The sequence below is a fragment of the Gasterosteus aculeatus genome, chromosome 2 (genome assembly GCF_964276395.1).
Source record: "Gasterosteus aculeatus chromosome 2, fGasAcu3.hap1.1, whole genome shotgun sequence".
Lineage (NCBI taxonomy): Eukaryota > Metazoa > Chordata > Actinopteri > Perciformes > Gasterosteidae > Gasterosteus > Gasterosteus aculeatus.
In genome coordinates, this window is record NC_135689.1 from 16,865,937 (window position 1) to 16,883,232 (window position 17,296).

The 17,296-nt window shown below is 48.6% G+C and overlaps 1 protein-coding gene across 8 annotated transcripts in view; it reads left to right on the plus strand.

Annotated features, from left to right (window-relative positions):
- agrn (agrin) overlaps nucleotides 1–17,296 on the plus strand; it is a 186,194-nt gene that overhangs the window by 98,870 nt on the left and 70,028 nt on the right. For all 8 annotated transcript variants that reach the window (XM_078085420.1, XM_078085414.1, XM_078085426.1 and 5 more), the window contains one exon: nucleotides 5,530–5,745. In XM_078085420.1, coding sequence (XP_077941546.1) covers nucleotides 5,530–5,745 — 216 coding nt within the window. The remainder of the gene's footprint in view (nucleotides 1–5,529; nucleotides 5,746–17,296) is intronic.

Below are 17,296 nucleotides of genomic sequence, written 5' to 3' on the forward strand. Positions count from 1 at the left end.
TAATGACCGTACAGTGGGTTACAATTCTTCCTCGGCATTGTGGGTAGTTGGTTTACGGCGTTTTTCTGCCAGTAACACCGATTGTCTTCTTCGCCGTGCAGTTTGTTTGCACGCCCTCTGGCGTTCCAGAGAATAGTGCAGCGAACGGCGTCCAGCATCAACGGCTCGCAGGCTGTAAGGAGCAGTATGAACAAAGCCTGAAACCGCTGGCATCCCTACAAAGAAAAGGAGCACACCAAAGAGGAACCTGCACAGTGCATGCTTGTGTGTGCTCGCTGTACTTCCTTTTTCTTTTTTTTTTTATGGATGTTTACATCTAATGCCATCGGGACTTCATTAAAATATAAAAAAAAGTTCCTATAGCCAAGGGAGACTAGAAATAGCAACGACTAAATCTCAGAGCAGCAGCAGCAGCAGCTGAGGTGACTGAGCAGCAACGTCAATATCTAAAGAAGGCTGACAGATTTAAATGGTGAAGTATTGATTTTAAAACAGAGATGTAAATAACGGCCCCCCCCCCCCACCTCAACTTCAGCTTTTTTTTTTTTAATTGGAGTATTTTCCCTCGGCCTCTCGTATTTCGCTTTAGCCTCCCGTCACTTTTTTTTTAAATTTCTCTCGTACAGTATTACTTTAATAAAAGCTCTTATTGCATCACACCCCTCCCCCCATGCATCTTCTCTGTCTCTCTCTCCCCCCCTCTCTCTCCAATTTCATCTTCCCCTCTCAGGGAAGCAGTAAATAACTTCCTCCTGCCGTCAGGGCGCAGGCAGCCAGCTGCACCGGCACATGTGTTACACTACTGATGGACTGTCCTCTACGCCGGGGAACGAGCACGCGCTGCACAAAGACGAGCTAACGTCCTGCACAGAACTGCCACTAAAGGCAGAGATGGAGAATAGAAAAAAAAAAGAAGCATGACAGGAGAATAGTTGTTTCCATCTAAAAACCCTGGGAAAGTGTCTCCATTCTCCCTCTTTTCCTTTTCCGCTAACTTGTTTAAAGGAGCCATGTTTCTCGTACAGAGCAGGTTTAGTGGGGTGTTCCTTTGTGCGCCGGTGTTATCTTTATTTCTGGGCTTTGTATGATTGCAGCCATATAAATAATTGACTGCATTGTTCCCCCAAGGACCACGAACCAAAGATCAATACAAGCATTGTACTTTGCCTTTTACCGTCACATATTTTGCCATTTAAAACTATCTGCTATCTGTTTTTTTTTGTTACTTTTTACTGAAGCGTACAGCTGAACTTCACTTCACACTGAGATGCGGCTGCTCTCCAGACCAACTGAAGCCTCGGGTGCCACAGTGAGACAATTACATTCTCACTCCGAATGCATTTAGCAGGCAGAAAGTGATCTCAATAACTTCGCAATCATTGCGAATAAAAACTTTGGGGAATGGATATGGGGGGTGGGGGGGGGGGGGGTGTCAGTGGGTGCGCGCTTGTGTTTACGTGACCAAACCACCTGTGTGCATGACGGAAAGTTTCCATTCCGCTTCCGACCGACCCCACGAGGCGAGGCTGCTCTGTGGCGCGTTGCATCACTGGCTGTTCCCATAGCAACCAGTCCCCTCACTGCGAAAGGACATTGATAGAGTGTCTGAAGCCCTCTCATGGAGAGGAGCGAGTGAGAGACTGCTAAAAGCCGGCCGCGCCGACGAGCACATCTGTATTACTTAATGTCAGCTGAAAAGAAAGGCTCCCTTTATTAGGAGGTAAGTGGAAGATGTCCCTCAGGAGTGCTGCAGCGTAATGAATTTAGGCTCATTCAACATTAATGCAACGCCGCGTCCATGCCACCGAGCTGTGTCTCCCTCCATCAACTTCCGCTTCCTGATTCCCTGACAGCAGTGGGTCATTAGTCAATGTTGTAGCCGCCGTTTGCAAGTATAATCTCAGCGCGGGCCAATTGGCCTCACCTGAAGCGGGTCATTCAACGCGCTTGCCGATGGAGCGCAGGCCCCATAATTCAGCCGCTGTTCTTGTCACCCGTGTAGAGTTCAGGGACTGTTACTCATTCATGCGCACCTTTCCTTTCCCTCCTTCCCACTCCTCGAGTCCTCTACCTTCCCAGCTGGTGGAGCACTGTGAAATAATTCCAAAAAACGTGCGCTTTAGCGGAGAATAGAGCCCTCCCTCCCTAAAGTAGCCATTTTGAGTTTGTCACGCCACTTCTGTTCTGCCTTATTGGGTCTGAATGCCCCGGTGCTCCCTGCCGTAGTCCATTTCTCTCTCTCTCGCCCTGTTTGGGGGTAAATGCAACAAAGCAGCAGAGCAATGAAACTGATAACAGCATTCCAGCGCAAACACGGGCTGTGGGGACACTCTCTTTGAATCTGTCCATCCAAATTCTGTGTTGAAAAGCATTCGACTTGTAGAAAAAAATTCTCAAACTGGGATTAAAATTGAAAGTGGTCGACCTGCATTGCTGTGAAACGGTCAATACCCGAATGCAGTGCTTTGTTCGATGACGTGCGCTTTGATCCGCCGCAGCAATGAGCAGGTGAGCGCCCACTGAAAGGAATCGGCGGAAAATTGCCGGCCAGAGAACTGGCCGGCCACACTTCCGCTCGACGTTTTCCGTTCACCGTGGCTTTAATCACAACAGCGCTCGCCCTTTTTCTTTCACCACCCTGTGACGCATTGATTCGCGAGGATCCAAAAGCACGTCCAACACCAATGTAATGGCTGCTCCCCCCAAACACGGGATGAAGTGCTACCTGTGCGAGACGTTCGCCTCGACGAGTGCAAAGCCAGACATGCTGTCTCTGCTCCCCGATGGGATTTTCTTTCCACGCTGCCGATAGGAAAGAAAAGCGAGGAAAAAAATGGTGGATGTGAAGCTTTTAACGCTGCTGGGTTAGAGGGAGATTACCTTTACACACTTACATGCACTGGCAAGCGCTCATTGCCCTCAGAAAGACATTGCAATGCTTTGTGCCTGCAAAGACGCCACATTCCCTGTTGTTGTATTTATACAGTTTTAGTATCAAGACAAACAGTGAAGTGTTATCCCTCGTGCCGAAGGAGACGGCGTGCAGAGGCTGTCACTGATGAGCGCGGTATGAAAACGCGGCCTGCCACTCAGGATTAAGAAAAGGCTTCTTTTCTTCTTTTTTTTTTTTTTTACAAATCATCATCTCAACTCAGCTGGAAGCTACTTCCTTGCTTGTACTCACCAGCGGAGTAGACTCTGTGGTACACACACACACACACACACACACACACACACACACACACGCACAACAACGTACACATTATACACACCCAAAGTACTTTTCTAAATCAAGTGAGTGAAAATAGTTTCTAAAGGTCATTCCCATCAGTGGCTCAGCACTGTTATTCTCATTATAAGCACATGTGTTATCTGTAAAAGCCTATACAGGCGTTTGGCATGCCGGCGTTACGTAGGTAATTAAAGGTTTATATCTTGTGCATAGTGTTTTTCTGGACAGAAGGATTATGGATATATGTATGTGATGGGCCTGCTTCAGAGCAAAGTGGCTTAAACTCTCTTGATAAATGTTCATATAGTCCAATCGATGCTGATCCCCATATAAAATCCCTGATCGTTACTGGTTCATTGGGGTGGTTTGAGATGTAGGAGCCTCCAAAACGAGGCCTTGGGACCTAGAAAGACTTCTGGCCGAGAGCATTTCATCGCAACAGCAGCGGCTTTGCAACAAAGAAGAATTTTATTGGAATAAACTATATTGAGAGTCGAGCCGCGGGGTCCAGCATACACTCACACCCCCATCTTATTAGATACAACAAGGGGAAACTAATGCTGTCTGTTATGTTGGACCTGCAATGGATCATAAAGCTCACGCTGCTCAGTAGAGTTTAAGAGAGGCTGAGATTCAGCTTCATGGTCATTTTGGAAGCTGTTCATTGCTCTCAGATATTTTGAATCTTGAATAGCGTCCACCATTTCTCTTCTATTCTGCCTGCAGAGAGGGTTTCCCACTGCTGGTGCATAAGTAGGCGGCCTGTTCCCGATGCCTTCACTCGGCTGGAGGCTGGGGTGAGCTTGTTTTCCTCTCCAGGTGGCGTGTTTACTGTCACTGTGTACAACGTGTGGTATTTCACGACAACAGCATCCTCCCGTGCTGCTACCTGTATGTTGTTAAGAAACACGGAGGATACCTTCACGCCACACGGAGAATGCCGTTTTGACAACCTCTGCCTCATGTGTTTTGTTTTTTCCCCCCCGCTGACATCAGACACCCTCCCGCGCTGTTGTAAACGTCTGACACAGTTCGATTGAATTTCACCTCCTGTCACTCCGCTCGCATGGCTTCCCCTCCGACACACACGCGTGGAGGCGGAGCAGCGGGCCGGACGCGACGAGGCCGTCCCGCTGGTTCCTGTCCGGCTCCGTGAGACAGTTAATAAGTACGCGTCCCCTCCTGGACACACACGCTGTCAGGAATACAGAGGAATGAATGGGTAGCTTCTCACACACACACACACACACACACACACACACACGCTTCCTTTTCCCCTGGTACAAAAGAGAGTGAGCTCAGGTAGCTGTCAGGTGCTCCCCCACAGGGAACACAGGTAGAAAACAGCCTCCTCGCCTGTCACTCCTCACACACACACACACACACACACATATGCACACGCTGGGCTTCGGTGCGAGGAGAGAGCCCAAATGAGACGCCTCGGGGCAGATGCTGGACCAGTTGTCACATGCTGCACACGAGGAGTTTCATGTGCGTGTCTGTCCGTCTATCTGGTAACGCCAAAAGCCACCTGCCAGCGAGTCCGAGTGGACATGCCGCCTTTCATTCAGTCTCTGCCTGGGAGCAACTGATAAGAGATAGCTGTGTGTGTCTATGTGTGTGTGTGTGTGCGTGTGTGTGTGTGTGTGTGTGTGTGTGTGCGTGTGCATATACCCAGCGTCGGTAGTTTCCCGCTCCAACTGAGAGGACTTACTTTTAAGTGGATTTCCATGTGCTCTCGTCCATTGATTTCTGATCGGGTTTGCCGCCTGCGAGAGCTCGCCATCTCTTTCAACACCGAGGCGAGAAGAGATGGCGAGCTGCCGGCTGCCCGGCCGCCCTCCAAGTGGCCACAGAGGCTGCGCGTTCAGTGGGCCTCCCACTCACTGAGCGTCAAACGGCCTCAGAGTTGTCGTCGTTGTTGTTGTTGTTGTTGTTGTTGTTGCTCGACTCGTGCGGCCTTGAAGTGGTTGGCGAGCAGCGGTTTGTCTGCTTGTTGCCGTCGCTGGATTGATTTTAATGCCGTTTCGGACTTTTGTAGCTTAGTTTTTCACATTGAAGCCTTTCCGGGCGCACTGCGCTCGCTCTGCATGCGCGGACGGATTCTCTCCTGATTGATTTTACAACATCTGTTTGCTTCACGCCACGATCGCATTTAATCCCCCGTGTAAACTGTGTCGAGCTCCGCAACAAACATAAACTTTGCTGGTGAAAACTGAACATGTGCTCCTTTGATGAAATGTTCCTATATCAATCCTGACACCTCCTTTGTTTCTCCTCTCCCCTGATTCTGGCAGGCTGCAGAGGGATGCTGTGTGGCTTCGGCGCTGTATGTCAGATCGACCAAGCCGACCCGGTCCAGTCTAAGTGTGTTTGCAAGAGAGTGGACTGCCCGTCCTTGGTGGCGCCCGTGTGCGGCTCGGATTCCTCCACCTACTCCAACGAGTGCGAGCTGGAGAAAGCCCAGTGCAACGCGCAGCGACGCATCAAGGTTCTGCGCCAGGGGCCGTGCTGTAAGTAACGCCGCCCGTGCCGACAGGCCGCTCAGCCACGGAGACAGCGGGAGGCGTCCGTTATTACCCGCTTACCGAACCGCATCTCCGAAGGCAGAAGGATCCGAATAATGAATTTAAGGAGACTAAAGAAAAACTCTGCTAACTTGGTGACGTGCTCCCATAACTTTCTCACAACAACAGTGTCCAGGTGCTTCGCCAATTAAAAGCTTGCAAGCCGGCATGACAGGTCCAGTTTGCATCAGCAGCAGCACGCAGCTCCAACACGCCTGAATGCAGCAGTCAGTAAAATAAGGCTGACGTGTGGAAGTAGAGACAGGAACGCAGGTAGAAGCTGGAAAAGTATGGAGTCTTTGTGTTTTATGTTAGTGTCAAAATGAAATCAAAATATCGGGGGCTTTGATCCAGAAATGATGAACCCGTGAGAGTTCACTGAATATAAAGCATTAACAGAACGCACCCTGACCCGACATTGACACTCCATTAAACCGCTGCGGGAGTTGAATTTCAATGGCGTGAAGAACATGTAGATAAACCACAGGGGGGGGGTCTGCGCGGCACGTTTTGTCTTTCGGAACGGAAAACTCCCGCCAATCATTGATTACACCACAAGGCTGTGAGTCTGTGAGTGACACTAAACTGCATGTGAATGTCAAAAGGAAGGACCATGCTAATACAACATCTTTATCTCTACCCCCAACCCCCCAAATAATGTAACACATTTCCCCAATGTGCTCCAAAATGGCTGCACTCCAAGCGCCACCCTAACAAGCGAAAAGCAAAAAGTGCGCCCTGGCCTCGGGCGGATGTCTCTCTCCTCCCGCCGAAGCGGTTTTCTTGCCAAAGCTGCAGCACTGCTACATCCTCCGTGACGAGCGCGGACCCGCTGCTAATTCCCGGGGTTCTGATTACAGCGGCATGCTGGAAAGCTGGCACTAATAACTAGCTCGGTGACGGCTCACCGCTGGCGGAGAAGGAGATAAAGAGATGTAAAGGACAGGGCGCGGACGGGGAGGAAGCATCTGGAGAGGGATGGAAGGAAATGATGAGAGAGAGAGGAGCGAGATATGAAACATTTAGTGATGGAGGGGGAACGAGTGAGCGGGGTACCGAGTAGATGGAAACCAGGGAGGGAAAGTAGTGTGAGTGCTGTAATGATGCTTCACGGAGGGTTTAGGTCATCAAAAGCACCATAATTACCACCGGCAACAACAGGCAGCCACTGGGAAAAAAACCAAAGTAAAACATAATAGTAATGATCGCACTAATGACAGTATAGCTGACAATAACAATACACAGAGGCTTCCTGTTCATAACATCTGGAACAACAAGCAAAAGCTGTTTATTTTAGTAGCCCTGTGTAATTGATGCTAATGGTAAGGCTATTTATATGTCTACTTTTCCATGAACCCATTGACTTTGACTGTTTTTCTGTGTCCCATTTAGTTTTGACAACGCAATACCCAGAAACGCATCAATGTACAAAAAAAACAATCATTCAGAAAGAGCAGAAACTAAAAGTTAAATAGAAAATACAAGTTTATATCCTTCATAATAATGATAGTATTTCAGATTATAACAATAACATTTAAGGATTTAGTGAACGGCTTCCTTTGTCAAACCAACAAGCTAACATTGTAATGATGTCTTGGTTAGCGTTAGCGTTAGCATGGCTACCATTGTTGGTTGCGCGACGTCGGAAGGCCCTTAGAAGTAACCAAATCAATGAGACGTCCTGCAGTAAGTAGTTACCATCCGCTGCCGGCCAAGCGGAACCCGCCACGACACGATGTAGACACATTGATTTTCTCCTTAGACTTTTCTGCTGGGAAGTCCACAGATCATTCAGGCACGTTAAACAGCGTCTCCGTCGCCTAAACCGCTCTACTAAATGGGCGACGCACGGAACCCACCAGCTCAGGGAGTAATCTAAAGTAAGGTTAGACGAACCGTTCAGCCGTCTTTCCTTTTCGTTTTTTTGAAGGATGCTTGTGGGAGGAGGTGAAGGTACCAGAGTGCATGGAATCTTCCACACACACACACACAAGTACACACACACATGTCTGCCAGTTTGTGTGTGTGTGTGTGAAAGCTAAAGTGGGTGTTAGGAGGTCAGGGTAAGCAGAGTGACAGGTTTTCATTCCCTTCCTGCCTCTAATAAACTCAGCGGTATCGGAGGGTCTGGACAGGTCCCTCTGCCTCCGAGTGCGCCGTTGTCAGCGCTGGATGGAGGAAGAGAGGCAGAGCGGGAGGCGGTGCGAGGAGAGGAGAAGGAGAGAAAAGCGAGAGCTTTTAACTTACAGAATAGCGCGGGCGGCAGGAGCGCTGCTTTTGTGCGCAGCCTCGTTTGACTCCTTCGTTTTACATGGCGGGTTTTCAATGGCGTTACCCAATTGGCTGCAGTTCTGAGAAGCCGTCGTGTCCAATTCGAATCACCTCGGGAGTCTTATCTGGCAAAAAGGAACCGGAGCTATATGGAGCATGTTGTTATCACCGAGTACGACTACGAGGCTTCTGGGTAGGTTTTTGCCACCAGTCGGTCCCACACAGCCGACCCGGCGTTGTGCTTCTTACTTCAAGCACGACTGGAAACTAATAAAGACGCAATAACCCCGTCTTCCTTTTTGCAGATGAGGAGCTGGGCGTGCCGGGTAAAGGGAACCCCGTGCTCGCTTCACCACAAGCAGTGTGACTGTTTGTGGCCCTTCTCCCCTCGTGCCACATGCACGACCCCACAGCTCCGCATTGCCCCGTTCTCCTGCAGTCGCCACAGTCCCGCAGCGCTGCAGTGTTGCACAGTTCTTTAATGCTTTTCTTTATCTCTATATAAAATGGGCAAATTGTCGATTCGGTGGGCTTTGTTTGTCCTTTTGTTAGCAGGATAACGGAGGGCTGCACAGAACGTTTCATTTCCCCGTGGTAGCGGTTGTGATTTAGGAATATTAAACCAAATTGAAGCATAAAGTATGAGCCCCTTATCGAACTAAACTTATTTAGGGAGAAACGGAAGAATTAGCAACTAATCATCCCGGTTTAGGGACCAACTGCAAATTAAGTTTGGTCTGTACAAACCTGGATTTATTTTGCACATCGCTGCAGCAATGTGACTGTGACCCCCCCCCCCCCCCCCCTGTCAGGTGCACATCTGTACATATTCCCACTCTTCTGCCTGCACGCTTCAGGTTAGCTCGGTTTAGCATAACATGGTAAAAGGTGCCGCCGTGCATTTAGCTCCCCACTCGTAACGTGGACGTGGCTGTTACAGGAATTAAGTGGCACGTTAACGGTGACGTGGGCGGTTAACGGCCCCCAGCGCTCCGCTCTAATATGCACATAACCTGGCCCTTAATGGTTCAGACCGGCTCGGCTCCGGCTTCCTCATTAGCCTCCTCTTTTGTCCAGACGGATGCTCCGCGGTGGCCGAGGTTACAGATCCGCGCGCAGAAGGCGAGCCGCTAACACACTCCGACTCTGGCAAAAGCGAGCGGGGGGGGAAGCTGCGTTGAAATTGGCCCGGCAGGAGGCCCTAACTGCACGAGGCGAGAGGAGAGGAAGAAAAGAAAGCAGTCAGTTCAGAAACGCAGGAAGTCTGAGGGGGCAGAGATAGAGAGAAACAGCGAGGCCAAACACTCAGAGGGACGTGTGTGTGTGTGTGTGTGTGTGTGTGCGCGCGTGCTGCAGTCAGCTGGGGAGCTGTGTTGGCTCTCCTAATATTGAACTTGGGAGCGGAGTGGTAAATACACTCTCCCAGAGAGAGAGCCACAGAAGTGCTGCAGAACTCATCTTGTGTGTCCACTCTAGTGGAACACGGACTTTTCTTCCCTTCTTTCTTTTTTTTTTTCTTCTTTTTTATACTGCAAAAAATAGATATATAAATAAAGAAAGAAAGTGAGAGTGTGGTGGAGACGCCCGGGGTTGGAGAAGGTGATCAATGGAGATTGATTTTGTATTTTGTGTGAGTGTTGCCGAGCTTCGGCCATTGGCTCTATCAGTCCTCTCTCTCTCTCTCTGTGTTCTTTATCTCTCCGGCACCGGCACACTCGTTGTGTCCTCGCAGAGAAAAGGAGAGCGCGGCATCAGTACAGCGCACCTGCCGCTGTGTCTGCTCTGACGTACTGCGGCCCGTCAGGTGGGCGGGAACCTCTCCGTCTTGAGCCGCAAGTATGTGGCGATAGAATTCAGCCCCGTTCAGATTTGTCTGTATTTATTGCCTTGAAGGCTCGAACCCGTCTCGCATTTGCAGTTACGTTCTGCAGCAGCCGTATTGCTGGAGAGATTACACCTTCTACCGCCTCAATCGGGACGTGTTTGTATCGATCACAGCTGTAAAGTGTTTATTGTATTTGTCGTTTTTTTCCCTCCCTGCCAGTATCCACTCCTTGCGAATAAAGCCTGATTAACATCAGATTAGATTAGAAGTCCTCTGTTTGGATATATTTCCGACACAATTTAATAGCTGTACCTAGAACACACCGCTGTAATGCAGCGTGTTAACCAATAAATGACATCCAGGCTCACCCGGGATATTGAAAGTGTAAAAAAACGATGTGAATCACAGAAGCAATGTAACACCCGCGTGACAAGTTGGAGTAACAGCTCATCGCGTCCACGCGTCTGTGACGGCGGCGCTGCAGCTGCGCCTGGTGGAGCGAGAGCATCCCGGTAACTGCTCTTGGTTAATGACGTCTCCCGGTGGCCTCAGATCGTTACCCCACGTTTCCTCTTTTGTCTGATGCCGGTGCGTCTGGTGGTTGAGGGGCCAGTTTAAGTCCTGGTTCGTCCCGTCGCCAGCAGGATGGGAAGCTTTTGAGGAAATCTCCTGCAAGCCAAAGCCTCATTCTGTTGGAGATGGAAGGCAACCCAGCTTTATTTCTCCTTGACCCCCCCCACAGCCTCTTCCACTTGCTTTTCCTCACGCGTCTCTCTGCGCTCGTGCGATCTCTTTTCTCGGTCGCCCCCGGTGACAGTGGATAGTGGCTGTAGATGGTGGTGATTACCTTTTGGCTTTTGCCAGAGCAGATAACAGTGTTCATCTGTACCTCTGCACTTTGTTGGTTTTCGTTCCTTCTGCTCTCGAGTCCTTCTTTGCTTCCTCTCCACTTCTCCTTCTTTTAGTCATTTCCCCTTCTCTCACTCAGTTAGTAATGTCCACTTCTTCTCACCTCCTCATCTCTCTCATCGGACCCTTCCTTCCCTTCCGCCCGCTTCCTTCTGAGTCTGTTCTGTTTCATCTCCCTCTCCTTTTCCTCCCTCCTTCCTTCGCTGTTGGACCGGCCAGAAATAGCTCCGCTCCTGCCGCTGCTTAACTTTCTTTTCCTCTCCCTCTCTTCCATTCACCTCTCTCTGGTTTCTGCTGCTGCTCTCATCAGTAGTAACACACACACACACACACACACACACACAGTAATCAAATTCCTCCGGGGTGATTGCCGAAAACATTTATGTGCACACACAGTCACACGCGCACAGAGGGGGCGAGGGGTCATTGTAAATAACTCGGTTTTCGTGCTTTCATTTCCGCAGGGCATTGACTCTTGCTTGGTATTCATAACCATAACATGCACAACCCGACAGACAGACTGTGTGTGTGTGTGTGTGTGTGTGTGTGTGTGTGTGTGTACTGATGCTGTGTTCATACTCCTATGCATGTACACCGATCCCCAACGTACTAAGGGAAATATATACGCACACTCTAGGCATTTTGCAAACAGAAACATGCATTCTTTCTATTGTTCTTTGCCACACACACAACCAGATGATGAATGGGCTTTGCGTGAATTCTTATGTCCATCTTTACTCCGCTCGCCTGTGATACTTTTAAGACAAATCCTGTCCCTCTCGCTCTCCCTATTTGCAGTGTTCACCTCTCACAGACCTGCAGGCAAAATAATGATTATCTGCACACACACACACCTGCTAATACCAGACGAGTTGTGTTTTGAGACCTTTTAATGTATTTATGCATTTGCCGTCTGCTGAATACTGTATTGTTCATTTGTATTTTCCCTGCGCATCCTTCGGACGACACGGAAGGGAGTGAAAATGGTAAAAGCAGCGTGGTGTTTGAGATATGAGAATAACCACCAGCTCAGCGGATATTTATTTTGCTCGTAGGGAACAAGAGTGGCGCCAACATTCAGGAACTGGATTTCCATAGAATGTGTGCGTCTGTATTGGTTTCTGTGGGATGTGTGAGTGTAGACGTATAGATGGTGTGTCACCATGTATGGTCCATATGAACCAGACTTTCTTCTTCTAGATGTTCCAGTCAGTCAAATCGATTACAGGTGATGGAAAGAGATACTGTTCAATGTCGGAGAAATCTCTGTGTCTGCCAACACCCTTCGGTGAACACACAGACACACACACACACACACTCACAACCACTCCTGCGTTGCCTCTTGTTTGAGGGCCCTCCATCGAGCGCCCCCCCCCCCCAGCGAAGGGCCCTTGCCTTCAATGGGAGATTGATTGTAAATTCCGCCTCCGCTGTCCTTTGGATCATCACACGGATGTTGAACTTTCACAGCTTCCACGTGTTCTCGAGATATTCCATTACATTACATGTCATTTAGCGGACGCTTTTATCCAAAGCGACTTACAATAAGTGCATTCAACCATAGGGTACAAACTCAGGAGAACAAGAAACAAGAAAGTGCAATTTCCTCAAATAAGCCAATTTACAATTTGCTATAGATGAGTGACGTTACAAGTACAATTTAAGTGCTACAATTAGTCTTTAGTGGAGGTAGAGTCTGAAGAGGTGTGTCTTTAGTTTGCGGCGGAAGATGTGAAGGCTCTCTGCGGTCCTGGTGTCTTCAGAGAGCTCGTTCCACCATTTCGAAAGCAAGGACAGCGAAGAGTCGTGATCTAGTCGAGTGTTTTTCTCTCAGTGAGGGAGGGACGAGTAGTTTTGCAGATGCAGAGCGGAGAGTGCGGGTTGGGATGTCGGGTTTGACCGTGTCCTGGATGTAAGCTGGACCCGATACACTGTGAGCACCAGTGTTTTGAACTGGATGCGGGCAGCCACCGGTAGCCGCTGCGTGGACGTGGCCGAGTGTGTTCAGCCTCGCATCTCATGGCCAAGAGGAGGCGCTGCAGCGGCCATCGATCCAGCTCGGCAGCACCGGGAGTCCGGCGTGTCGTCGGCGTCCATAGATCTAATGAGAGAGACAGCGTTTGCTTGGAAATGTGGTCAAGTGAGTGGAAGTTGGAAGCAACCCAGCAGAACGAAGGAGAAAATAGGTGGAGAGGGAACTTTTTTTTCCCAATCCGCTGACAAAAATCTCATAAAATTGGCCATTCCTCAGGGGACCAAGCTCATAAAGTCGAGCCTCGGGGGCTCGGGGGGGGGTTTGTTGTGCCGAGCATCGCCGCTTGTGAGGACTTCCTCTCTCTCGCGTCTCCTTATGTCCTTTTTGTCGGGGGACTCACACAAGCAAGACGCCAGTCGACTGCTGTCGGTCCGTGGAACCTATGGATCTGTTTCACGGTTTCATTAGTCAGTCACATGACTCACTTTCTCCACAAAGTGAATGCTAATTTGTTTACTGTTTACCACACTCGCATTCACCTCATTCCACGGTGAGTGGGGACGCGCCGATGTACCTTCATGTCTCCCTGATTGCGTTTTCCACCCTGGATCAAACAATTTCCTTCACAATTAGAATGAGAGAAACACAAAAACAGCGCGCCCGCCTGCAGTCTTGATAATTGCCTGAAAAGGAAAAGGAAGGGAATCAATGCGAGTTATTCTTATCAACTATTTGCACTTGCTGCTCTTGCAGCGTTCTGTTTTTGTTTTTCCCCATAGAGGCGTATCAAAATATCCTAACGTTAATTGTTTTTGTGTTAAAATGCGTCTTACCGTACATTGTGTGGTTGAAATGGGCAGTTTGAAGAGTTTATCTGATTGTAAATGTGAGAGAGAGACAGAAGCAAATGAACAGCATTTTCATTTTTGCTTCTCGTTTTTAAATTGCAATCCGTTGGAACTGTGTTATTTTTTCAATTACTGACTCAATCTTTGCTGCCAAGCCCTCATTAATTCGTTATTTCTAAATTTGCTCATGAGGAGCAATCTTCTTTGGGCTTTTTGTGTCGACGAGGTTCTTTTTGCTGTTGCTGCTGTTGCTTCAGTTCATTGCAGGACAAACAAACACTGAAAACGTTGGTGACAAAGTCCGACTGGCTCCTGCACATTCATGGCCAGGTCACCAGCTGCTGTTTGACCTGTGAGCCGCCGCCGCATTCATGGCGGTTCATAGAGAAAAACCCAATTAATTTTGTTTAGAAGAAATCACTTTGTGGTCGGGAACCAGTGACTTTAGGGCGGCTGACTGCAGGGACGGCTCAAAGGAAGTGGCTGTGGCTGTAGTGCCGTTTAAGTGAAATGCAGTGCCACATTTAATTATAAGGGACTGGGGGGCAGAGAGAGAACGCGGCCGCTCAGCGGAGTACAGATCTCCGTTGAGTGTGTCGGTCATACACACATGCAAATCAGAGCTTGAACCCATTGGCCCGCCTTCCTGCTGGAGTAGAGTATTAACGAGTCTGCGGTTAAAGATGCTAGAAAACAGTCCATAACATAGTTTTACCATAAATCATGTCATAGAAAAGTATGGGTTTCTGCAGCCACGAGGGGTCCTTTTGCACACAGCTCATAAATGAGCACAAAAGGTGTTAGGCCAACGTACGCAGCAGTAGCCCGGTTAGCTCTGGACGCACATACGCATCGCGCACAACCACCAAACACCGGAGACGCTCATCGGGCTTAAAGTCTTTGTGCACGTTGGTCCACACAGTGTCCACGGCGTGTTAGTGTGGAGGTCCCACGCCTTCTGTAACCAACCTCTTCAGCAGCTCTCACCGGCATACTGTGCCCAGCGGCCGTCAGTCATTAGCAAATGTCCATGGCAAAGGCCAAGCACGATAAGCTTCGCCGCACATCAGGGCTGATTGTGGCTCCCCACCACCACCGGGCCTCGTTAATCAGGATCCAATGAAAGGAAACGTGTGGCATATGCGCCCCTCAGTGGCCTCTCTCTCTGGGGCGAAGATGGCGTTCTGAATCCATAGTGTCTCTCTGATGCCAGCGGATCGGTTTCAGCCTTTCTCTACCTTCCTCCCTTTGTGGTTGCGAAGGTGTTTTGGCACCTTGGATTCATTCAGGTTTTTAAAACTATGATAAAGTAATTTGTCCTGTTGCGTTCAGTGAAGTATCACTGACGAAAAGATTCAAACAATCAACTGCAGATGTGGTATAAATGGGCTAATTGGTTGTAAGGAGTTTCATATCAAGAGTTGGCTGGTGTAGAGCCCGACAATATATGAATGAATACAATGAATGCATTATTGATCATCGGGGATCCCGGCCCTGAAGACACAAACAAACAAGCAGTTAATAGCAGCTCTGACTGCACTCGCCACATTTTGCTCCGTTAAATAAGCTTGTAAAGTCGTTACTTGTCCGATCCAAGACATCCTTTAGAAAGCCTCCATGTTTTAGCTTTGTTGTGAAGATGGCTGCTGAAATAGCCAACGGAGTGCAGACGTTTCTCCGCATTAGTGACGATGATGTCACTACAGTATTTTGGGTGGCGTTGCTATGGCAATTAGCTGAGAATCCTGCCTCCACTGCCAGGTTTCTATTTGCAAGGGGAAACCAAATAGAGAAAAGTACATGTTAGCGAAAGTAAATAGTCGGTCCATTAGCTTGTGTCTACTCATCTTTCACTGTATTGAGAGGACTTGGTTACAGGTCAGAGTCCTGGACTGATTATATATGCACACACACACACACACACACACACACACACACACACACACACATTATTTTACATTTCAAAAAACAAGTAGAGGAATTGCCTTTATTTTGTAGCCCAATATCACAAACAGACAGGAAAAGCCTTCTGGCCTCAGTCTCATGCCAACTGTGAGGGGCAAGAATAGATTGACGGTCCCATTGTGTTTTTATGGATACAGTTTTATTTAGAACACAAGTGATATTCACAAGGCGCGTGTTCCAATACTCGCTGATGCTTAACTTAAGTGTCCCCTCCGCACCTGCAAACAGCTGCTCGTCTCTATCTGTGTTTGTCATAAATGCCACATCCAGACAACTTAATCCCGTCCTGCCTTCTCGCTGTCACTCAGCAGAATAAATGGAACCCTGTGAAGGCATTGCGAATTTGCTGCGCCCCACCTGCGCTTCGCTGCACCTTTTAAAAGCGCGAGAGATCCGCCGCGGCGAAATGACAGCCGCTGTTAAAAACGGTCTGTTTTGGAATCACGAACCCTTAGAGCATCGCGACGTTTGAGTGCGTTATCATCTGTCGTTTAGATTTCCCTTCAACGTTTATCAGAAAGTGCAGAACTGAATGTCAGCGTTCTTTGTCCCCTTAAGTTTTTTTTTTCTTTTTGAACCTTCTGCTTTGCCCGCATCCCGCACTCTCCCCAGCTCACACAACACTACTTTGCCGTGAGTGTGGCCACCGGTTTATGATGAGAGCTTCTTTTTTTTTCCCCCGTTGTGGTTCATTTTCCACTCTCAAGGGTAAAACAGCAAAGCGCGTCAAAGAGCGCAACGTCTGCAGCTCAATGGAGCTCTTTGAAGAACTACATCAAACACACGGAATCATCTTCAAGCCATTGGCCCCCGCAGAAGAGAAAGTGAAGGGTGTGTGTGTGTGTCGGAGAGGTGTGCAGGACTGTTAATCCTTTGGCCTCCTGCTCCTCATCGCTTGGTTTAGATATCTGCCTGCCCATTCTCATCCATATTGAGATTCTTGGATCTTGGTCTGCATTGATCTCGTCCGTTAATCTTGTTTATTTCCTCTGACCGTTCCTTGCTGCCTTTCTCCTGCTCCCTTTCTGACCCTCCTCCCTTATCTCGCTTCTGCACACTTCCCTCAACTCTAAGCCTTTCCTCACTTGGTTGTCCCCTTGTACCCCCATCCCCATATTTACTCAGATTTTCATTAAGTGCATACTGCATATACCACGTCTACTTCCCACAGATATCACACACACACACAGAAGACAATGCAATAACATAGTAAATACAAAGCACACATTAAACAACGCACTTCAGCAGCTTTGATAGCTTCATTTAGGTTTAAGTTGAGCTGTTTGTGCATACGGCCGTTGTAATAAAGTTCATTAAAAAGCAGGCCTGCTGTTCAATGCTCTACGGCATGCTTTTAATTGTATTCATTATTTAATCAGTTGGATATCTTGTGTAGCATACGTATTGTAATGCATGCGTGTGTGTGTTTGACTTAGCCATGTGATCTGGACCACACACCTGTAATGATTAGTGACTGCTTCTTACACACGAGACATTTTAACACCAGTACTTTAAACCTCTTCTGCATAAGTTCCCTGATACAGGATGTGACTCAGGGCCCCGTCGTGCTCTGAGGACACACACACACACACACACACACGCTGAAAACAATACGAGCATCGCTGTCACGCCTGGTAAACACTGATTAGCGGAGCTCGGAGGATGGAGTCAGGTGTTAAGCCTAGCTTAGCATAGAAAGGACAG